The 25141-nt window shown below is 34.3% G+C and overlaps 1 protein-coding gene across 1 annotated transcript in view; it reads right to left on the reverse strand.

The window, feature by feature from the left end:
• Positions 1-25141, reverse strand: part of ASCC3 (activating signal cointegrator 1 complex subunit 3) — a 211215-nt gene that overhangs the window by 39965 nt on the left and 146109 nt on the right. The window contains exons 33-36 of the mRNA XM_060689118.2: positions 24507-24639; positions 23208-23333; positions 12630-12741; positions 11777-11911 (exon numbers count right to left, since the gene is read on the reverse strand). Coding sequence (XP_060545101.2) covers positions 11777-11911; positions 12630-12741; positions 23208-23333; positions 24507-24639 — 506 coding nt within the window. The remainder of the gene's footprint in view (positions 1-11776; positions 11912-12629; positions 12742-23207; positions 23334-24506; positions 24640-25141) is intronic.

A 25141-nucleotide genomic window follows, 5' to 3' on the forward strand; every position in this document is an offset into this window, starting at 1 on the left:
TTTGCTGCAATTCGAACTAGCAAGAACTTCTATTAAAAACAAAGAAAAATAGAGATTTCAGTACCAGATGTCTGGAAAGATCCCATTTGGATTTGAGCTACTTAAATTTGCAATCATGTATTTATATATCTAACAGAGCTTCTGTTTCCCCTAGAATCTGAAAATTAACTAGCTTTGTAGCATCTTCCTTGATCTGCCACCCGTGCCCTGAGGATTACAGACTCCACCTGAGCTTGTTTTACAAGCATAAGAGAAAAAATTAATCTCTCCTGGCAGCAATCCCACTGGGATACGGATGAATAATGATATCCCTCTCCTGCTGCCCTCTCAGTCCACTAGAAAACCACTCTAACTCAGCAACATGGAAAATGCTGAAACCATTCCAGCTGTGGATTAGCAGCCAGTCAAGCATCCATCTGCTCTATGTGAGAGAAGGTGAACATGCATTCTTACAGCTTACATAGCATTCAACAGTAACATCTTTTAGAACCCCAGTTAACCAAATGATAAAAAAATTCCGAAAGAATAAAGAAACATTCCCTATTTTCTACAGTAGCACACTATTTTAAATAGCATTGATCTATTTGTTATCTCTGTAAGACATAAACTACAAACATTTTCCTTCTGTCTTATGGACTGGATAGCCCACCCGCTATTTACATTCTGAACATCAGATCAAATATTTGAAACAGAATGTAATGCAGGAGAAATTAAGTCCTATAGATCATTTCCCAAATATGTAATTTTTCATTTGACTGTCTTAAGTGACAATGTTGACATTGGGGAGATAAATTCTCAAAAAGAAAAAAAAACATTGGGGGACGCAACTCTCTCTCTCTCTCTCTCTCTCTCTCTCTCTCACACACACACACACACACACACATATATATATTTACATAAACAACCACATTTTTCTCTAAGTGATCAGGACTTTAGTCTCATCCATTTTCTTCACTCATATTTCAATATTTGCATGAAATAAGGGGACGACAGAGAACGAGGTGGCTGGATGGAGTCACTGAAGCAGTAGACGTGAGCTTAAATGGACTCCAGAGGATGGCAGAGGACAGGAAAACCTGCAGAAACGTTGTCCATGGGGTCGCAATGGGTCGGACACAACTTCGCAACTAACAACAATATGGAAAAACAACCATGAAGTTAATAAATGGATCAAAGAAAAACAAATGACTACTATTATTGAGATGGCTGAAAAGAACAGAAGCACACTATCTGATAGAAAAACAAAAATAAAGACTTTTAATGGAAGTAGGGGCAGAATCTGCCTCAGTAGGACAGATGTATATGACTCCCCAAAAGACATTTGAAGACAAAGATTGATCAGTTGCTAGCATTTTCAACTGGTTTTGTTTCTTAACTCTTAAGAAAAGTCCACAAGAGAAAAAAAATCTATCCTGTATCACAGAGAATTGAAGGGAGAAATAATGTAGTATAGTACCTGAAGGTATTTTCAACTGTATTTCAGATCAGGTTATAGTACCAAAATGGAATTGATCACATTTATGAATCATTTCTGATATGCTTAGGATGGGGTACTGCATCCAGTACCCTCCTTGATTTTTCAGAGGTTTTTATATTATCATGTTATCTTTCTAAGCTGGCTTAAAGGGTTGGAGTAGGGGACACTTGTTTTGTGTTAGCTCTTCTCTTTCCACTAGGGCTGGTTCTAAATGAATGGTGTGTGTGTGTGTGTGTGTGTGTGTGTGTGTGTGTGTGTGTGAGAGAGAGAGAGAGAGAGAGAGAGAGAGAGAGAGAGAGAGAGAGAGAGAGAGAGAGAGAGAGAGAGAGAGAGAAAGAGAGGGGGGAGGGAGGGAGGGGGATAGATAGATAGATAGATAGATAGATAGATAGATAGATAGATAGATAGATAGATACGGGTGTCTCAGGGTTCCATCCTTTTCCAACTATCCTTAATTTTAGGTGTGATCATTTTAGGTGTGAGGTAAATACCACCAGTATTTTGATGATATCTTAGCTATACATTTCCATCCTTGTCCATCTATTAGGGTTTTTCTTAGTGCCTAGAATAATTGAAAATCAGGATAGGGAAAAAGAAGTTTAGTTTAACCCTATAAATCCCTATATTGCATAGAACCAAGTTATTTCTGTCCCTCTCCCCAATGATTTCCGTGGGTCCCACCAATATAGTAAGATAAGCATGATCCAGGCCTCTGCAGTGAAAGAATGTCATCTAGTAAGTCCTAGGAAGGACGCCATCTTTGCTGTGGAACCTGCCTTATGGAAGGGCACCTGCCCTTGAGATCCTGACAACTCTAACCCTGTTTGCATTCCAGAAACTCTTAAAGACCAGAAGTGTTGGCTAGTTATTAACTAGGCACACCTCGTATGGGATTATAATTGTGTGACTGTTTCTAGGAGCTTTTCTGATGTTATAATACAGTATTGTGTTTTTTAATGTACTGTGGTACTTTTATATTTTAATTTTGAGCTGCCTAAAGGTGACATAAGCAACTATAACATTTATAAATAAATAAACAGTCACATTACCTTTACTTGCAATTAATAATCTTTGTGTACTGACTGGTTCTTTATGGTTTACTCCATCTCACCTCACTGTGGTTGCTAGGATAATCCTAATATACAGCATATTAATTTATAGGCTATGCTTAGATGTCAGGATTCCAGAAGACTATGTGGTAAGTATAACACTTATTTTTATGGCTAAATGTTAGATTTAAATGCCAGCTCTGAAGTGCTCCAAGGGATCTAATTAGTATAGTATTCAACCTATTATACAAAGACTGTCCCCATGATGGAAATGATGGACATTATTTTCTGGGCTGAAAAAAGCATTAGATTCTAATAAATTGCATGTATATTTGAGGGTGTGTTCTATTTTATATGTTTTTTTAAAAACATGTTTGAGTTTTAGGTTTGGGACAGAATTATGTGTTAAAATTAGCACCATTGTCCAGGTGCCATATTAACTTATTCCAGCTTATTCCAGCTGTACAATAGCGAGATCAGAAAAAAATCATATTATACTACTTACAGTATATGGAGACCATTTCTGTTTTGGTTTTTTATTATTATTATTTTATTTTGCTGGACTGCTGGTTGTTATTGCACCCCTCTTTTAATTTGACTTCCTTAAATGAATCAACATTTAAACTGCACCGATTTTTTAAGTTTCTACGTGAACTATTTTTTCCCTATGGCATAGAATTACTAAAATAAATTCCAAAAAATAACAGTTATGCTATATTTCTTGTAATTATTTTTCTTTTGCAGTTTTTTTTAAATAGAAAGGATTAAATATTATCAGTAATCATGTAATAATAACTGTCAAAAAGAAGAGAAACATGTAACTGCTTTTTTCTAGATCTGGATCACTAGGAATGATAAAACGATATTGTGTGTGTGTGTGTGTGTGTGTGTGTGTGTGTGTGTGTGTATACACATTCTTCTGAACTTGGTTTTCCTCTCCCCATTTTCTCCCATCATTGCACTGCATAAAAATACGATATGGCATACTAAGTCAGCAATGAGTGGTGGGCACTGTCATCTTGATTTACCTACTGATTGTGCTTTGTTGGAATGGCTGAGAGCAACAGGTGGTTTTAGTTTAAAGTTTGCTTTAGAACTTCAGGGGTGGGGGAATATGAAGGAATTACTTACGTCTGGGGAGACCCTTAGAACTTAGGTCACGCAAACCATGGAATGTATGTGCAGGAAAAAAAAATGCAGAATGCCACTAGATCCTAGAAAATATAACTGCAGCTCATAAAACAATTTCACCTATTTATATGTATTATGGAAAATCAAAACAAATGTATTCCTGTGCCAGTGTTAATTTGTAATTTCTTGCTATAGGGCTAAAGGCTCTGCCATAAATCAGTTAAGTTGCAAAAAGAAGATTTAAATGGAATTCATAGCTCTAGGATGCCCCAGTATTAAGTACACAGACACAAACAGCTTTTACCAACCTGGTAATTTCTAATGCATAGGGACTGAAGTTGTCAGAGAGAGCCGGGTTGGGAAAGATTGAAAAAAAGGCAGTCATAATTATTTATGTGACTGCTGGAAAAGAGAAGAGAATAAAGAAAAGTCTGCTGGATTTAAAGAAGACTTTAACTTATTGGAGTGAGGAAGGTTCCCTGCGTAAGAAGAATGCAAGTAAACTGTGACATATTACTGAGATAATCTCAAGTCTGTTTTACATAGAAAATCTTGCCTGTATAATAGTTTAAAATACTTTTCAGAAATTTACAGCTTGTAACATTGATAGCGTGATGTTACTTTTCCTATTTTAAACTATGTATTATAAGCATTAACTTACTTTGTCTAAGCTACATCTGATGTTTTACCCTGTAAATTCTTTTATGGTAAAGCCTAGGGATAGGTTTTGTCCCTATGCAAGGCAGCAAACAACTGGGATTATAGTTCTGTGACAACTTTGATATTGACAGGAGTCTCGTATTAGGGTTATAGAGTGCTTCAGATTCAGTGTGCAAAAGGTCTGTTAAAGTGCATAGGGGCATGAATGCAGATCCTCTCTGTATCTCTTAAAGCAACCGTCTCTTTCCCAGGATTATGTAGCTGCCCCATGATACCAGGAAAGGAGGCGGTTGCTTTAAAGAGTTGCAGATGGGCATCCATTTATATCCCTTTAAAACATCCAAAGGAAAAAAATCCAAAGGATTTAAAAAAAAACAACTCAGTTCTAAAATACCTAAAAGCCTTATCAAATATATTTCCTTCTTTCTCACCTGAATGCAGAGAAAATTAAAGAAGAGCCTGCACATTTATTTTACTGAGTTTCCTATCTCAGTAAGATATGGTGTAAAAAAGTCATGTTTTCATCCCACTGTCAAAGCTACCACTAGCTATACCATAAAATACTTTTCTTAAGAAAGTAATGAGCAGGCACCAGTTATATAGGTTTCAAAGTCAGTTTAAATGTTTACTAATGCTCTTGCAGCCCTTAAAGAAAGTTAAAGTTCATTGTATTACTACTGTAGTATAGCTCCAAATAAAGGAGAATGCTCTTCAACAGAAATGCAATTGTTGATCAAATAAATTCTATTATGTGGAATATTTCATGTTCACTAAGTAAGCTGAGGTGAACAATGCTGTTTGGTTTGTCATCCCTAAATGTGTGGTGGAATGTATTCTGAAGTTGGGGGTGGTGGTGTCCAAAGGGCAAAGAACTTCTCTCTCCTGTGACTCGAAACTACATTCCACATTCTATATTCTCAGGTTCATATCCAGTCTCAATACAGGGAAATAAAATTGTCATTTCCCTTTAAACTGTTGCCTAATTTGTTTGCCTCAGGATAATTCAATCAGGATAATTTAAAATGCTGCTTGAAAGATCAACTTTTTCAGGGACCATCTTTTTCTGGACTCTAGTGAAGGAGGTAAAAAGACAGATTAAATCATCTAATGAAAACCTCCACTTATATTCTCTTGGGAGGTACATTCAAAATGGCCTTCTCCTATCATTCCTAAACTCTCCAGACCTGATTGGAAAACCAAAATGAGTTAGAAAGAGAAGACTTTCCAAATTTGGACTCTTCTCTGCTGCTCAGGATTGTGCCCAACTACCGTATATCAGTCTTCCAATGAAAACAAGTATCCCCTTTCAGTTTTCCAACAGTCTCAAATATTTACCTTTGAACCCCGTCCAAATCCACAATGAATAGCTGAGAGACCTCCCCAAATAAATGGGGAAGATATGCAGGAGATACAGAAATGGAAAGGAAGACTGTAAAATTTCTGTGCCTGAAATAAACACAAACACAATATTTCCTACCCCACTTAAATATACTGATAAACTGATTATACTTTGATAAACTCTTGAAAATAGTTATAAGAATATCCCACAGAATAGAAGACTCTGTCCATACAGAAGAATATATGAGAAAGATATCAATAATTCCAGATTGTACTTAAAACAATACAGCATGTAGCAAAATGTTGTTTTGCATCATGTTATAAGGAGCAGCTAAATATAAAATGAGTTAAGAGTTATTGGATGTAGAATATTATAGAGACTGCATGACATTTAAATGTTGGCACTTAACTCTGAGAAAGTGATAGATCAATTACTAATATTATCAAACATTTTAATAATAATTTAATGAATTATTAAAGCAACATTTTTATATAATTAAGGTTTAGTAAAAATATTTTACTCACTTGCTATGTTAGCATTTAATTCAAACTAATTATCATTTAGAAATTTTTTGGCGATTTAATTGAAAAATATGTATTTAAATTTACATTATTATATTTATAGTGTATTTAGTTTGCTTCATTTATTTGTTTCAATCTATTGAGGCATTTTAAAATGTATCTTTACTGAACTTCTGTGACAAAGCTTTATACAATGATGATCAATACTGTTAATGAAGTTATTCATTTTCATTAATTTGTCCTTGAGAAAAGCCTGTACTCTTGACAATAAATAAGATCCTGTACTGTAATCTGCTTTTCTGTTTAATATGGTTATAATCTATAAGAGTGGCCTTCCATATTTTTCATAACCAAAAAAGCCTTCATCTGAAACAATATTTTTAAATGTCACTGCTCAATTATGTGATAAAATTGTTAAAACACTCGGTTACTTATAAAGTTGAAAGAAAAGAGTAATATCATGAAGTTTCTTTTAGTAGTACTGTAGGTTATGGCTCAAAAGAATTAAGCAAAGTTTGATTCTTAAGGTAAGATATTTAAATCAAGGGTAACACCTTCAATATTTTATTAGTGCAACTGGATTTCAAAAGCTGCTTTGTGTGTTACAAGCCTTTAGAAAATGAATAGCAAATAAAAAGGGAAATGAAGTCTTATCCACATAGCTTCTGTTGAAAAGCAGGAAGGATCCTGTGAGCTCCCTCTTGTGGGAAAAATAAACCAAAGAGCTGGTAAAGAGAGAAAAACACACGCACATGGATAGAATAGAAAGTAAGGATATGTGCAATGAAGGGTCTCACAGTATGGAACCAAGGGTACAGGAGGGCCCATAAAATTTGGATGCCTGAAGTGCCCTAAAACACCTTCATCTCAGACAAAGAAATTTAGCAGTCCAACTCTTGAAGCTGTAGAAAAACTAATCTTAAGCCAGATCTTCTATACTTCATTCTGCCAATTTTCTTGACTGGTTTTGGAGCAAGATCAGAAAAGTTCTGTTTTAATTAAGCATTCAAATAGTCTTTTTTTCCCTTTTGCCTAGTACTAGTTCATACATATCAAAAACCTGTCATCTTCCGAAATAATAGTTTTATTTATAACTAGGAAGAAAGGAAATCAACCATAACTCTATAGTAACCTTTTAAAACCAGATATGTTGTACTACATTCCCATCATCCAGATTTAACACGCTGGGGAAGTTGGGCCTAGAAGATTAGCAGGAATTATTCTACAGTGATAAAAGTGAACCTCATATCCATCTAGAATCTAAACTCTGACATCTTTATGCAGATTGCTGATGAGTTCCTTTGAAGAAGAAGAAGACTCTTGGGTCTGGAAATCTAGCATTTTGACAATTTTCTTTGTATTCACAAAGTTGTTGGGAAGGGATGATGCAGTGATGAAATTTAAAATTTGTTACTACCGGTTCTGTGGGCGTGGCTTGGTGGTGGAGGGGTAATGTGACTGGGTGGGCATGGCCAATTTTTTTTTTTTTTTACTTTTAAAACCATTTTTTCTACAACCTCTTCGGCGAAGAGGTTGTAAAAAAATGCTTTCAAAAGGCTCTGATGATCAGGCAACTCAGCTTGGATCGTCAGAGGCATTTAAAGGAAAGAAAGGGTTTTTTTCTTTTAAATGCCTCTGACGATCCAAGCTGAGTTTTTTTAAAAAGTCTCTGCTGATCAGGCAACTCAGCTTGGATTATCAGAGGCATTTAAAAGAAAAAAAAGGGTTTTTTCTTTTAAAAGCCTTTGAAGTTCCCAGCTGAACCGCACAATCATCAGAGGCTTTTTTTTTTTAACTTTTAAAAACATTTTTTCAGCCGAAGAGGTTGTAGAAAAAATGCTTTTAAAAGTAAAAAAAAAAGCCTCTGATGATCGCGCGGCTCAGCTGGGCATGAGGTGGGGGCAGGGATTTTTGCTACCGGTTCTCCGAACCACCACCTCCATCGCTACTGGATCAGGCGATCCGGTCCGAATCGGGAGCATTTCACCCCTGGAATGATGTTGATAGAATAAAACAAATTCAAAATACACATCGAACATACTTTAGGTTTGTAACTTCCAGATTTAGAACGTGTGTATTATGGCGGCAGTGCTCAGATTGTTCTGTGGGGTGATTTTTACAATGGAATCAGAAGTCAATTTCTGCTATTTAAGATTCATTATCCTTTTTTATCCTCAGAACATATTAGCAATCTTTTTTATTTCTGAAACTTTCTGCAAGTAAAATAAAGGAGCCAGCATGGAGTATACTATCTGCTTTCTGTGACTGTTGGTTTACTGTTGGTAAATACATTATTATTTATAAGATAAGCTTTGAAAGGTTATCAAATTAAAAAGACAATCAATGCATCCCAAAATAAGAAAAAAAAAACAATTTACATTTTTATTCAAGATAAATTAAAACAAACATCTCTCAACCCTCCAAACCTTATGAGTAAATTGTGAACATGGCTATTATTGCAACCATGTTTTGCAATGTTGACATGCATTTTTTCACTTTGGCCTACAGTTTTCACTGCCAGCATCATTAAGAGATTCTTCAAATTACTTTTTAAATATCTCTCCCCCCAAGGACTTTCACTTGCATCTAATTAGACTACTTACCCCATGCTATGTAATTCCCTATTGCTAAAACTGTTAAATGCTTCAATAAGTAAGTGAGAAAGGCATCAATAGAACAGGACAGATGCAATGCCACTAGTTAATAATAGAGGTGTGAATTGACTCCTTTAATTATGAAGCTCATTAATGCATAGTTTGCATATGTGTGTGGGTTGTGGGAATCTATGGGAGGGTACTTAAGAGACAATTCTGTTAAAATACCTAATATCTTCTACAAAACAAACAATTTCAGAAAAACTCTGTCTCTTAGTAAAACAACATAAAAGAAACTAAAACTCTTAGGCTGAATGTTAATAAAGAAAATGTGATAATTTTATTATTTACACTTCAATTTACATTTATAAAAATCTTCACATTCCAATTATATTGGAAATTTAATTTTATTTATTCTGGGATGACAAATGAAAGAAGCAAACTACATTTTAAGAGAAGATCTGATGTTGGCAAAAAAGCAAACCAAAGATATACCTTTCATCAAATAAATCTGTATTAAGTAGAATGCACTGCATGAAGCATGGGACAAATAATTTAGGATGGCAGCCAAAACCATTATTGAAAAAGTGAATCAATTATTTGTAAGCAAAAGCTTAACTAAAGTGTCTAACTGGTATTTTCAGAAATGTAATTTTTTAAAATGAAGAATACAGCTACAATCATAGTTCTTCTATTAAGGCAACCTACATTTGATAGAAATAATTATACTTTTTTACTCATTTATTTACAGAAGGAGAGATCTACATTATCTGAAGCTTGATTTCCACCAGTAGGACTCTCATGCAAAGAGAAAAGCCGTATTTATCAGCTACAATATTGCTTCTCCTAACACCCTTTTGGAGGTAATCCAAGACAGCACTTGAGAAAAATGGGTGGGGCTAGGGCTGTAGGGAGAGGAGGGTGTGAAATCAGCCTTCTTAAGCTGTTCCCAAATGGGAAGATTTGCAAATCCTATCCTTCTTTAGAAAGGACTGAAGGTCTGGATTAGAGTGGAGTAGAGTGGAGTGTAGAGTAAAGTAGAATGGAATGGAATGGAACAGAACAGAACAGGTTTATTTGGCCAAGTGTGATTAGACACACAAGGACTTTGTCTCCAGTGCATAAACTCTCAATGTACATACAAAACAACAGAGTAATAATAATTATAATATGAAACCAATAAGAGGGGGTAGTAGAGAAGATGAAAAGGATAATATTATAGCTATACAACATGGGCAAATATACTTAGACATTGAACTGAACACTTCTATGATCTAATTCATTTTTTAAATTTTTTAACCAATGCGTTTCTATTGTTAAACTTAGCTAATGCCTAAAAATGTTACTTGACTGACTTGATTTAAACACAACTGCCCACATTCTGGATGGATCACATAACCAGCCCTTAAATTGGCTCATTCTTAAGATCTCCAATTCTCTGTTAAATCTATGTGACACATAAAGGACAAAATAGAGAGGAGGCAAGTCACTGATTCTTCCTTGGTTCGCAATGACAACAAGTATAATGGGAAAAGGAATAATCTTGAGGAACTGAAAGAAGAGTCACTATGATGACAAAAAGGCAGCTAAAAGAAATCTGAGTTTGGATAGGACTGCAATCCGAGTAGGAATCTCAGACAAGACCCTTCCTAGTTCACATGAAAATAAAGAGAGGGAGGGGGATGCACATTTAGAGTTGTAGGATTCTGTTACTGTATCCCATAATAAAAATAGCATTAGCATGAACGACTTTGGTTTCGTAGTTTGTTCTGCCTTGAAGAGCTGACATGAAGAGATGTACTTAAGATAAATTCATGTCACAATGAGGAAAAAGGGAGACAAAAGTTAGGAATAGGGTACTGATCCATTATCTTATCAATTGTCTGGCTCCAATCACCCTATATGTACCGGTAGTTCTATATGACCAAGAACATTCTGGATTTCTGATTTAAAAATAAAACCCACTTGGTTGGAAATTGAGGCAACTTTCAAAAACAATTAGCAACAGGAAAAGGGAGTTTTATTGTTCAAAAAGAAAAAAAATAACTAATAATTCCCCTGGGTGTGCCCAAAGTAGCTCTCTGGATGCTGGCCAATATATTTGCCTCTCTCTTTTTTATAATAAAAATTACACTACTGAATAAAAATGTACTCCATTGCTCCTAACAGCTGCCTGTGGCTGCCAGACAACACATTAAGCTGGCATAGACAAAGTTTAAAATTAAAACCATGAAAGCACTCCAATCTTCCAGCACAATTTTTAATTATATTCAGCAGTATGATATCTTTCCTTAAAAAATAAAATAAAAATAAAATTAGTACTTGAAAAAAAAGACCCAAGAGCTGCTTTCCGCATATATAAAATTTTGCTGGGAAGATTTTTTATTCCTACAAAAATAGTTCTATTACCCTTGTCTGAAAGTTAATAAACATAAATATGAATGTAATTAATATATGTAATTTTTATATTATTCAGTCTGAAGATCCCAAAACAGTAAGGAAACAATTCTCGGTTTAGTGACAGAAAAAGAGGTAGCAATAACAATAGTTTAGGCTTATATACCACGCCATAGTGCTTTATAGCGCTCTCTGGGTGATTTACTGCATATTGTCAGCATATTGCCCCAAACAATCTGGGTCCTCATTTTACTCATCTCACAATGATGGAAGGCTGACTCAATCTTGAGCCAGTCAGGCTTGAACTCTAGGCTGTGGGTGAAAATTGCATTTTAACCACTGTGCAACCAGGTACTACAATGCTCCCAAATATATTTGTGTATTTTGCATGATGCAGATGGAAGTTCCACCCCTTGCTGAAATCTAGTTATAAACTAATGGATGAATTCCCAAATGCACTGCCTTCATATTTCCTGCTATGTCATTTCTGATAATTTAAGATCTCAGAAAGATTTTAGCAAATATCTTGTTTTGTTCATTTTACCATGACAGCAGAGGAAGAGTATTTTCTTTGGCTTCATCCTAATTAATAAAACGAAATAACTTACTGTCAAAATAGAGAGCAGATCTTTCACGCTACACTCAGGTTTTAAACGTTCCTTGAACATTCTGATGGTTGGATGCTTCAAATAGTAATAAGAAGCAATGCGGCCATACGTCAGAGGTTCAATATTGCGGTCATCCTATCAGACATTAAAAAAAATACACATTATATATAGAAGTAATTGCAGAGTGTACATGAGACAAACACATTTTAGATAGCATATCAGAGGTGCGTAAATTGCATTGTGCTGAGATTGGAATTAAAAATATATATCATCATCATCATCATCATCATCATCATCATCATCATCATCATCATTTTAGCCATTGTCTACCCACTGCAGGATGAAGACCTCTTCCTCATGTTTCTAACCTATATGGTCCTGAGCTTTCTTTTGTCAATTGGGCCCGCCATACTTGCTGCTGTTGTAGATCTATCTGGTTTTAGGTCTCTTTTGTAGACGCTTTTTATCAAGTAGGATCCATTCTGTGACTGCCTTAGTCCACCTGCCATCAATTCTTCTTGCTATGTGACTAGCCCATTTCCATTTCAATTCTTTTACTCTCTTGAATGATATTGCATACTTTCATTTGTTCTCTAATCTATGTGCAGCTCTTTATATCTTATCTTGTAATGCCGATCGTGTATCTTTCCACTTTGTGTCACTTGTAGCTTTTGAATCGATACAAATATATATATATATATAAATGACCCTTACTGATTTAAATGCCAAATTGACAGAAAAATCCCACTGGATTGGGATTCTTGGGTACCCCAAGAATTCCATAATAATAAGTCCTAATAACCTTTACCAATTCTTCTCTCAAAATGTTGGATGGAATATAAATTAACCTTACCTCTCCTATTTTAATGCAGTAGGAGTATTCCAGATCAAGAAGTGATTTCTCAACAAGGTTGGAAAGAAACTTGTTCATGTTATCATGGCTCACATCCTCTAAGTTATAGTAACTGCACAAATGAAAATAGGACAGATTTAAAAATATTGTTTATATGCAAATAACAATATAATGTAACACTGCCCAACATGTACATGTAGTGTGGAATGTCATTCACTTTAGGTGTAAATCAGTGGCCAGTTTATATATTACATTTCCCTGACTGTAATTTAGAATGCTTGAGGGAATATAATTGAGATAAAAAGATAAGTAGTTCTATTTTCCCTTAAGATGCTGGATCGAAATTGGGAGACTGAGAGTTCTAGGTATAACAGCCAATTGGTTGACTTTGGATCAGTCATTTTTTCTCACTCCAATCCACTTCATAGAGTTGTTGTGAGGAAAATAGGAAGCAGGAGTACAGGTAGTCCTCGACCTACAACCACAATTGAGTCCAAAAGTTCTTCTACTACGTAAGACATTTTGTTAAGTGAGTTTTACCCTATTTATGACTTTTCTTGCCACAGATGTTAAATGAATCACTACAATTGTTAAATTAGTAACACAGTTGTGAATCTAGATTCCCCATTGCTTGTCAGAATGTTACAAAACGAGATCACATGACCTTGGGACAATATAAGTGTCATAAATATGACTCAGTTGCCAAGCGTCTGAATTTTGATCATGTGATCAAGGGGATGCTGCAATGATCATAACTGTGAAAAATGATCATAAGTGACCTTTTCAATGCCATTGTAACTTCAAATGGTCACTAAATGAATTATAAGTGGAGAACTACCTGTATTGTGTATATACTGTACACTGCCTTGGGTTGAACGAAATAAGGATGCGATAAAAATCAGTCCATCAATGTTCCACCTTAGGCATGAAAATCAGTTGGGGGAATTTTGAGCCAGTCACTCTCAGCCCAAAGCACTTCTCAGGTTGTTGTTGGGAAAATAGGAGGAGGTAAGATTATATTTGCGGCCTTTTCTTATTTATAAAAATAATATAGCCAGGATAAAAATAAATAAATGAATCAAATAAATACATTTTAGAATATGATCATTTCATTGTAAAGGTATATTACAATTGACAGATATATGGATGCTTTCTAGTTATCATTCTATGTGGATTTTCAACACAAAATGAAAAACACAAAATGATCAGTACCAGTCATAATATTTTTATAATGTTATTGAGAGTTTTACATAATTAAAAGATAAAGGAGATCAAATGTATAAAAGAAAAAGGGTAAAAGAAGAAGTGCTAGAAACATATAGAGAGAGAAAGAGAAAAAAAAAAGTTAATAGCAATAGCACTTAGACTTATATATAGGTTCACAGTACTTTACAGACCTTTCTAAGTGGTTTACAGAATCAGCCTATTGCCCCAAAAGTCTGGCTCCTCATTTTACCCACTTCGGACGTATGGAAGGCTGAGTCAACCTTGAGCCTGGTGAGATTCGATCTGCCAAATTGCAGGCAACCAGCACTCAGCAGAAGTGGCCTGCAGTACTGCACTCTAACCACTGCGCCACCACGGCTCTAGTTAAGCAGCATCTTTGGATCTTATTTACAGTTGCAACTAAACTTTTATCATTTCTTCCCCTTTAGAAATATATTATAGTATTACCCTTCTTCCTATATTCAACCTCTTCAGCAAACCTAGAAATCATCAGCTAACTTTTATCCAATCCTAACAAAAGTCCATAAAATATTACTAGTCTTTTATAAAAACAAGTATTGTTTGTCCCTTATTAAACAGGTCACTTTTGCCATCTTTGCAAGTTCTGCCATCTTCACAATCCATTTCTCAACACTAGATACTTCTGTACTGTCACATCTTTGTGTCTTGCTGTACAATCATAATGATTTTTCCACAAATGTCTTTATTACTTTAGGTGTATGTGTTTTATTAAAATGCACATGTCAAATACTGTAGATGATGTGTTCCCAATTATTCTGATTCCGAATTTGTACTGTTTGTGCTCCCTGTTACAAAAGCACCATTTAGGTAAAACTTAGCAAAATATTTTGAGAATAAATAGTGTTCAGATATATCAATTTATGCTTGTTGTCCACTGTAAGTAGTTTCTTTTAGCTCCAAGTGGCTTCCTTTAGCTATCAAACAATGTATTTACTGCACAATTTGCTATGAGGTATAAATTTGAGGAGACATGTATAACCGTTATTTTATGAAAGGTTACAGCATGCATTTGATATATCAATATGTAGTTTGGAAATAAATTGTACATAAGAAAGATCTCTTATAAATGCTTAGCTCCTAGATTTCGCACACTACCTTAATACTTTCATATAAATATCTCTCTATATTATTGTACACTGAACGAGTATTGGCTGGTGCATTTCATATTCTACTAGCAATCTGTGTTTGCCCACTTCTGTGAATTTGTTGTCATTCACGTTCCTCAGCAGCTTACAACTTTTGTCATTTTATCTTATTGTTATATATTTTATCTCCCCCTATCCCCCCCTCAAAAGTCTTGATAAAATTTTTGATGTAGGGTGATAAAGTAGTCTTGCATCTTGAAAATAACATCTACTAAAAAAACCACAGTTGAACAATTCCAGCATTTAGCATACTAACTTAGTTTCCTCCGGGAGAATGAGATTATGGCCAAGGAAAGGGATAAATTTTTGACTTTTGTTCAGAATAACCATAATAACATTTTTAGTTTTTTCAGTGAAACAATTCATTTACATATAAGGAGACAGATTATGAACTGTGTTTTTAATTATGAATCACAAGGATGTTGTTTAAAACTTAATGGTGTTCATAACTATAGCCACATGAACAGTAATGTAATCATGATAGCATGTGACATTAGTCATACTTTAGTTATTACTATTCTGGAAATTATTCTAAATAATTGCTGATATATAAATTTTGGACAATAATTAAAATGACACACTACATTTTAACTGAAATTACAGAACAGAAAGGAAAGTATGTTTTATTCTAACTTATCATTTTAGGAAGTTATCATCCAGTGTGAAATTAAACATTGTAAAGATCTTAATTATTTAATTTTGTATTAATTTCAATGAAAATTATTCAGCTGTATACAAGGCTTAGAATTGAGTTAACTGATTCATATGAGAAAAATTTAAAAAATAACTATTATGCTCCAAAGATGAAATCCTACCATGCAGCAAATGGAATATTACAGGATTTTTCTATTCAGACTATTATCAATGTTTTGCTTATATTTCTTCTCAGATTATAACTGAATGCAGATGTTACGCTAAACTATGGTTCATTAAATCAAAATAAATCTCCTAAATTCACACAATGTGCTTGTTCATAATTCATGGTTTGTAAACCACATTGTAAATCTGGATTGTACAACATGCTAAATTAAAATCAAACCAACTAGATAATGGCTTAAAGCAATTCATGAATCATCTGTTATGCCAATTGGAGTGATTACTTCTGAGCCACCTTTGTGCTTTAAAAAAATTTTTATGAGCAGATGCTGTCAATATTGTACATTTATTGGACAATAACACAAGTATTGCCTACCTTTATTACAATATTTGTACAAAATACATGCTTTTAAACAAATCTATGTTTGCAATACAATTCTATTTATGATTTTCAAGAAATAAAATTCAAGGCAACTGATTCTGAAATAAATTTGCTACCAAGACTGAAAAACTATGCACTGAACATGACAGTTCCTTTGTAAGGTATAGATTAAGTAATAATCTTTGGAAATATTATGATTTGATCCTCTATAAAAAAAAACATTCTCCTTATATATACGCCAATGTAATTATGAGATTAATTTCTACTAATGCTTCATTTATAATTTCAACAGAGTCTGGGAGAGGGGTTAATTGCAATGGAAGATAATTTTATATCATAATATTATTGCATATTAACTAATTCAGTACATATACAACTAAATAAATTATGAACATTTTTGTAGAGCATTATATATATCGCACCATTCTCCTCTGAATGGTGTGTTTTGTAGCAAGGCTACAAAACAAATCATGAACCATGTAACAGAATAACATTCTTTTAAAAAGAATAAAATAGACTGAAGATTACATAGAATTTCTTGAATAAATCTTCTAGTTTCCCAGCTTGAAGAGAAAAAACTAAAATGCCAGAAGAAAATTCAACTGAATCAAACTTTTCCTAGGTTTTATTCAAACACCATAGCATAGGCAAATATATTTTCCTTTCCCAAATATCTCAATTTAGAGAGACTCTTTAGAATAGATTTGGGCAAGTGTGAGGGTGAAGAATAAAAGCATACTTCTGCAACTAGAGGCTTCCTTAGATAATGTTATATTTAATTATTTGGCTGTAACTCTAAATAAACTTATGAGTTATACCATTTACATTCAGTAGGACTTACTTTTGCATTAACATGCACTAGATTTCCGAGTTAACACTCGGAGTTAACACAAACTTCTATCCTGTCAAACGGGAATCCAGCTAAAAGGATTATCTCCCCCTTTTATTAGACACTGCTACTATTATCACTTTTATGCACTTTAAATGTTCATATGTTCAAAGCTGCATAAAGCTACACTATATAGCTACACTACTCCCCCTTTTCTGGGTAACTGTATTATCTAACTATTTAATTGAGGATAAAGAATAAAAACAATGCAGTTTCATGGTCCTTGCATTGAATCATCTAGTCATTATTTCCCCTCTGCTGCAAACAGACAGCCCTCCTTTTTTGTCAGCACCCCATTTCATTTATTTCTCAGTGAAACCCAGTTTTACAATAATTGACTTGTCAGGAGCTTTAATTTATGAGGCTGGGCTCTGTAAGCTTTCTCCTATATTCTGCTCAACCTGCACACAAGCAAGGTTGAATATTTACAATGCTGTTAACAGGTGCTGAGTTGTTTAATGATTCTAATAGCCAGAAGCGTACTGAGAAAGCCAGCGGGATCACAATTACAGGCTGTTTGAACACAACAATTACTGGTCCCCTGAGAGGTGTGAAAGTCAAAGGCAGTTTTATACTAACAGCATCTAGCACATGGACTAGACAGGGTAACTTCCATTAGTAGCCCATTGGGGAACAATGCAACAACAAACTCCAAGGTACCATAAAAATTTACTAAGTGTGTAAGATTTAAATAATCAAAACACTAATGCAGCTACCTTTTTTTTCCTCACTGGCCCTGAAATAACAGATGACAACAAAAACAAGCCATTAAAATAGCAAATATTCAAAATAACCGTTTCACACATGCTCACACACACACACAAAGAACTATTTTTTTCTTATATAAACAAGCCTGGAATTTCATCAGCTGAGAAACAGAGACGTGCAGAGACATAAAATGTAGATGAAGTTACAAGGACCGTTTTGGGTTTAATGTGGATGATGGTGGCAATAGCTTCCTGTTTAGTGATCCACAATCTCCCTGGGAAATTTTTTATCAGCCTTGAAATGGTGCTGCTAAAACTGTCAGGCCAGTAAGTCATTTGTTACAAAACACCATGTTTTTAATGTTCGGATTATATGGTAGAGGCAACGACACAGATAATGAAAGCAGGTTCCAGAATTTTTTGTTTTTAATATCTGCTTCTATTCAAAGAATGTTGTGAAGAAAAAAAAATCTCACAAGAACCCAGTTCATGATTATTGTAATTTTCTTGAAACGTAGAAATCTCATATAAATATAACATGAACAGCCATTTTAACAAACGGTGTCCCATTTTATTCACTTAAAACATTTTCAACATTGTGCAATTTAGGTGATACTATAGATAAGGATTTGTTTAACCTCAGGCCAGAGATAGGATGCTTGGGCTATTCTATTCATAGCTCTGATAGATGAAACACTGGGGAGATGACCCAATCAATGTCTTTTCTGTATCTAATCCAAGAGTTGTGGTTCAACATGCCTCAATGGATAGGAAAATGGCCTTCCCTGGAGAGCCATTTCATTTGCAAGAGAAAAGGAATTTCTGCCATTAATACATTGAATGGCCATTATTATCATTTTTGACTGGTAATCAAAAATGGAACCAAACTGTAGAGTTACTTTTATCTGATCAATACAATTTGTTAGGCTGTCTACAAAACCAGACATGCTTTGAAGGCCTCAATGATTTAGATATATCTTGATTTATATCTAAAATGATTTATATTTAAAATTGTTTGTCTTATTTTATTTGAAGTAGAAATTGTTCAATTTTTCAACCTGTAGAATTCTTGCCAGAGATTGTAGTAAAAATAACTTACTTATTATATTTTTGCTTTCATAGAATATCTCATATAATTGCAGAATGATAGTTAAACAACAAATTATGCTGCACAACTGTACAGCTCCTTATGCTGCACTCAAAGAGGCTCTGAAGAGTTGAGAGACCATCCAAATAGCCATAAGAGATGTTAGGCAGAAGTGGGAAAGGAATATGTAAAAAAATATTCTCTCATTCTAGTGGAAACTTTTATTGGACTTTAGCTTGGTTATCTTTTTAAAAGGAGAGGTTTTCTGTTTCTAGCATATAACCTCTAGCTGAACCCCAGGAGCAATAAATAGAAAGGATAAATAACCAAAAGATTAAAACATCTTTCTGACATTAAGTTTAGTATTTAATTGTGACTCTCAATGTTTGCAAATGAATTTGATGCCTTATGAAAGGTGCAACTTCATTTTTTTACATCTTTCCTAAACCAAAGAAATTAGAGAGGAGTTTTGATTGCCAAACAAGATTCTTTTCTTTACATCCAAAGATATATGATGACTTCTACTCTGGTTTCTTCTCCTACACTGGTGTGTGACTCCATAAACGCAGAGGGTATTATGCTCCAGTCAAAAAGATACTTAAGAGAAAGAAAGGGGGGATGGGTAAGTTATGGCATGTTCCGATAATGGAGCATATTAAAAAAAGTGTATAGTTTCTTTGTTTTTCTTATAACTTGACAGAAATTTTATTTTTTAAAACAAATATTAAGAAGCATTAGCAAAAAGGGAAGTGTTGACAATACTGTGATCTTAAGTACATTTATAAAGGAATTGAGTTCCACTAAAATTAATGGCATTTGCTACAGTATTACTGTGCCAGATCCAAATGACTGAGAACAATGAAGACTGAACGCTTATCATTCCAATTATTAACACATATGATTGTTTAATTCTAGAGAACAGCTATTTATCTAGGGCTTAACTGTTAAAGAAGAGCTGGGAGAGAGAATATTTAAAACACATTATGGAGTCTGTGTCCCTTCTAGCTCTTCCCTTTCATAATTAGGATGGAAGTAATGGATGAAGTCCTTGAAGTCTATCTATTCACTCTGTCATGAACACACTTTCTAGTGTCTTAGCTCATTTGTTACTACTTGACCAATTTGCAACTTAGGTTTTAGCAATTGGTGACATTTAAAACTATGTGAAAATCAGCTTGCACACAGGGTGACTACATATGAACATAGCAGGATGTGCATGGAATATTCACTCTAACAAGCATTTTACCATTTATGTCAAATTCATTTAGGTCCTTAATATAGTATGATAAGATAGCAGAGAATGAAAGTAACTAGCTGGTTAGTATGCCAGGAAAAGCTGGACAGCAAAGCAATAGTGTGAGAATTATTACTCTGAAGCATGCCTAAACTGACTTATGGACTGCTTTGCCTGATGAAATCACTATTTATATATTTTTACAGCCCTGATGGGGTCTTTGCAACTGCTAAGAAAGAGTCATATCTAGACTTTATATTCTGGGTCCTATACAATGCTAATTATAATTATAATTGGGAAGGCTTTATATTGAAGCGGGCAGTTTTGTTAATTAAACAAAATAAATTTTGAAAAAACAGACATAGAAGCTTGTACAACATAAGCAGACCAGTATGTATGTACTGTATATGCATATGAGTGTGCATGTAAATATGCATATTTGCGCATGTAAATATGCATGTGTGCGTGTGCACACATACACACATGGACACAAATCTTTACTACTTAATGGTCACACTAACTGAGGAATTGAGGAAACTGTAGCCCACCCAGCTGGAGGAGATTCAGACTGGAAAATACTATATTAAATGGATAAGAGGATGGAATAGACCTCTGGAAAGTCTGAATCAAGATATAAAAAAAGTGAAGCAATGGACGAATACCATCTAGGAACAGCTTTCCGGAAAGACTGAACATTGAATTCCCCTCCCCATATAAAGTCTTTTTAGAAAGTAAATTGTGTGACATAATTTAAATTCAATAGGTAGACATCCATCTGCTCAACAGGCATTGTTTTTCTTTCTCTTGAGGCTTGATATACATCCTCAAAATCTGTTCCAAAGGTTTGGGGCACTGTTTCTATTTAACAAAACACATAATTGGCTTCTACTCATTAGAATGATGCTGCCAATTCAGAAAGAGTAGAAGCCATTATGCTCAATTCCTGTGGGTTATAAATTGCACCTTCAAACAATTCTGAAGAATGATAGGCTTGTGCATAGTTTGATAATAATTCAGGAGAAAAAATGTTTGGACATTACACAAAAGCAGCAACTCTCTTCAGTAGAGTTGCCCAGCCCCGTTCCAGGTTCCTGTGCAAACGTTCTGCTTTAAATATCATATTAATTCTACCAAATAGATCCTTAAACTAGGCTTGTGCAGAAGGTTGAAAGAAGTCAATTTTTTAAAATAAACATCAAAGAGGTGCTGTGTTACTTCTTCTGAATCACTTGAAAAGTGTGCACAGCCCTAGGGATTTTAAGCAACAGATTGGCAATTCTGTAACAAAAGACACACTATCCTTGCCTTTGTTCTGAGAATTAAGTCCTATATGCAAAAGTAAAAAATACTAAAGTGGAACTGAATATTTAATGAAAAAATATCATTCCAGAGATTATATTCTGTTGAAATCAAGACAACATAAACTGATAGCAAATCAATGTTATGTGCTTTGTCATGGAGTCAGGACTACTTTTTTTCTCTAGCAAATATTGTATTGTAATGGTTTCTTAGTATTTAGTATTAGTGTTTAATATTTTTTTCTGCAAACAAACATGATTTTAATTATTGGTTAAAAATCAGAAAAGTAAAAAGTGACTATCAGAGAATGCTCAAGTTCATACTGTATTAAATTATTTTTGGACGGCCAAATCTCATATTTGTTATACAGGGGTAGGAAATATTTGGTGGCCAATGGATGCATTTATAGGTTTTTTTTAATGGATACAAATTGTGAATTATACATGTGGAGAAGGTTGAATATTTCAGGAATCTGACACCTCCTAGTCTTAGAAAAGGGCTAGTCAGGGATTACAGACTACTGTAATAGTAGATTACAACTACTATTCTCTTCTCATAGCACTGAATATCTTGAAACACATTTGTTCTCCAGATCAAGCTATCTGTACCAGTAATACAGTTGTTCTGTTTTTTCAGATAGCTGCTTCCCCAACATTATGGCTGATATGGCTGAGTACTTAACTCTCATTCTGCACTGCAATTCTCAAAATATTTAAACTGGAATATCATAATGAATGTCATACTGATTGAACATTAGAAGCTGCTGTTTAAAACTTGTCATATCATTACTATTACTCATTCTGAAATTTAAAATCAGTGCTTTGCAAAACATGGAATTATTTAGTGCTTAATGAAAATACAGAATTAGTAATGAAACATGGTCAGGAATTAGAGAAATTTTAAAAAAGCAGCATGATTCCCCTTTTGCCCAATCAATAATAGTCCTGTGTGCTATTTTTTTTTTGGGGGGGGGGACAAGGAAATCAATACAAGTTTGAAAAGCTGATGACAAAATTAATTGTTTCTGAATTTTGAATATATCTTTAAAGAACCTAAATAGAAATTATACTGTAATAATTAAAACTTAAGAGATGGTTTGCCTCCTCACCAGTTAAAAGCTTGATAAGCAACATTGCAATTTTGATTAAAGTGTGTGGGATTGATCTGTAATTGGTGGGGTTAGCCAATAATGCCCTTTCTTTCTAACCATCTATAGAATTTCACCTGAAAATACATAACAACATTATTCCTTAAGATTTCACGGCACTTCATCAATCATCTATAACAGGGGTCTCTAAATTTGGCAATTTCAAGACTTGTGGACTTCAATTCCCAGAATTCCTCCATGATGGCTGAGAGAATTCTGGAAATTGAAGTCCATGGGTCTTAAAGTTGCCAAATTTGGAGATTCCTGGTATAGATGATTGATGAGAAATGTGTTGCAAAATCCTGGAATTTTTTTTTACTCTTGCAGGGCATGCCATTGCCAACATAATTCAATGGTTTCTAGAAGTAAATCCTCTGAACTGGAAGTGATTGAAGGTTCTGGAGCTGTAGACCAGCTGCAAAACAAGCTAGTTTCCATAATACGATACTATGAACTGGTTTTGGTTTGGAGGATCTGTATCTAGAAACTGCAAAACTGTCCCCAGAACAGTACAGTTCATAGGAAGAACAATGTATTTTGCACAAAAATTGAAATAAATAAATAGCGTAAACTCTTGTCTTTCATTTGGCACTTCAGATGGGGACGAAGAATGTAATAGCTTACCTGGGATTCATAATAAGACGGCGGAAAAAGTAGGTCCAGGTGATATAATCCATTGCATCTTGCTTTGAAGTTATAGTTCCAGCTGCAATTTCAGCATTTAAGTGATCAGACAAAACTTCTAGTAAACTGAACAAAAACAAACAAATAGTGTATCAGTTATAGTTTCCGCTGCAGTTTCAGCCTTTAAATGATGAGACAGAATTTCTAGTAAACTGAACAAAAATAAACAAATAAATTATATACCAACTTTCTTGAGATAATTTATATTAATTTGAAATGTTGCTATAAAACCCCACAAAATTTCATTTAGCAGATAAGCAGTTTTAATACCTGGCTACAGTTCAATCTGATTACAGATATTAGTCAACCTACTAGGTATTTTAGATTTCTACACTAGGGATCTGCTATTCTAGTACTATTGAGTACATAAATGCAAAATTATTTTGAAGGAAGATTGTTACTCTTTTTATTTTCTTATTTGGAAGACATGAATAGAAAAACACAGAATTAATTCCCATTGTAAAACTGCTGAGCCATCAAAATACAGATACTTTAAAAGAACACTGTTGGTTGTAAATAATATTACTATTTTACTATTTTAGTTCTTGTGATATCCACTCTGACAACCATCTACCCATTAAGACTTTCTAAACCAGGACCTGATATATTTATGCATGAAAACACAAAGAAAGAGAATAAACCAGGGGTGAAATCCAGCAGGTTCTGGAGAACTGGTAGTGGAAATTTTGAGAAGTTCGGAGAACCAGCAAATGCCACCTCTGGCTGGTCCCAGAGTGGGGTGGGAATGGGATTTTGCAGTATCCTTCCCTGGAGTGGGGTGGGAATGGAGATTTTGCAGTATCCTTCCCCTAGAGTGGGGTGGGAATGGAGATTTTGCAGTATCCTTCCCCTGGCACACCTACCAAGCCACAACCACCAAGCCACACCATGCCCACCAAGCCACACCCACAGAACCGGTACTAAAAAAAATTGAATTTCACCACTGGAATAAACCCAGATTTTACTACAGATATAATGATTTATCTACACATTAGAAAAATACATACATACATATACCCCACATTGGAGACATATAATTAAAACTTGACATAGACTTATTTGGTAACACTGTTTGATCATTTAAGCTCAAGATCTATGAAAGAAAGCTATCTGGAGGGGAAAAAAAGATCCAGAAAGTTTTATGAATTTTGGTCAATGTTCAGTATGCAGGTATAGAAAAGATAATTATGAATGGAATATGATATCTTCATATCAAGATAATATATGTGCCTCTTTTACCTTGATTCTACTGGAAAAGGCTCATAAAGGAATTTTTTGTAAAAGTCTTTCTTGATGTCATGAACCAGAATCACTGCTTTCCCTTGATCATCAAACTGAGGTCGACCAGCACGTCCCATCATCTGAAGAACATCTATGAAAGTGAAACAGTAATAACATAAGATAGATTCTCTCTATATAGTATATCTTTCTCTCTCTCTCTCTCATATACACACTTTTTATTTTAAAGTAGATTTCCAGAAACATCAAGTGATATTTTTAAACACAGAAATATTACCTAAGAGACATGCATTTATTTTGCTTATACAATAATCCTTTTTTAAATGTTGTATTCTGCTTGGAAATGTTATTCATGGCAGATAAAATGTAAACCTTTAACCATTAAAAAAACATTAAAAAGTTATTTCCAGTTATTTCCAGTTTATAAAAAGAAAGTTAAAATAAGCTTCAAGTGCTTACATGAAAGATCCAACAATATCATCCCAAATCCAAAGTGTGAAATTTGGTTTCATAAAAGGCAAGAAATAATGGGGACCGGAAATATTGTCTCCAAGATTCCAAATGCCATAGAAAAATAGCCATTATAATCTCACGTCTCTGATAAATAATAGAACAAGGAAATGAACATAAAATCC

This window comes from Pantherophis guttatus, chromosome 1 (assembly GCF_059756535.1).
Source record: "Pantherophis guttatus breed Tessera chromosome 1, ASM5975653v1, whole genome shotgun sequence".
Classification (NCBI taxonomy): domain Eukaryota; kingdom Metazoa; phylum Chordata; class Lepidosauria; order Squamata; family Colubridae; genus Pantherophis; species Pantherophis guttatus.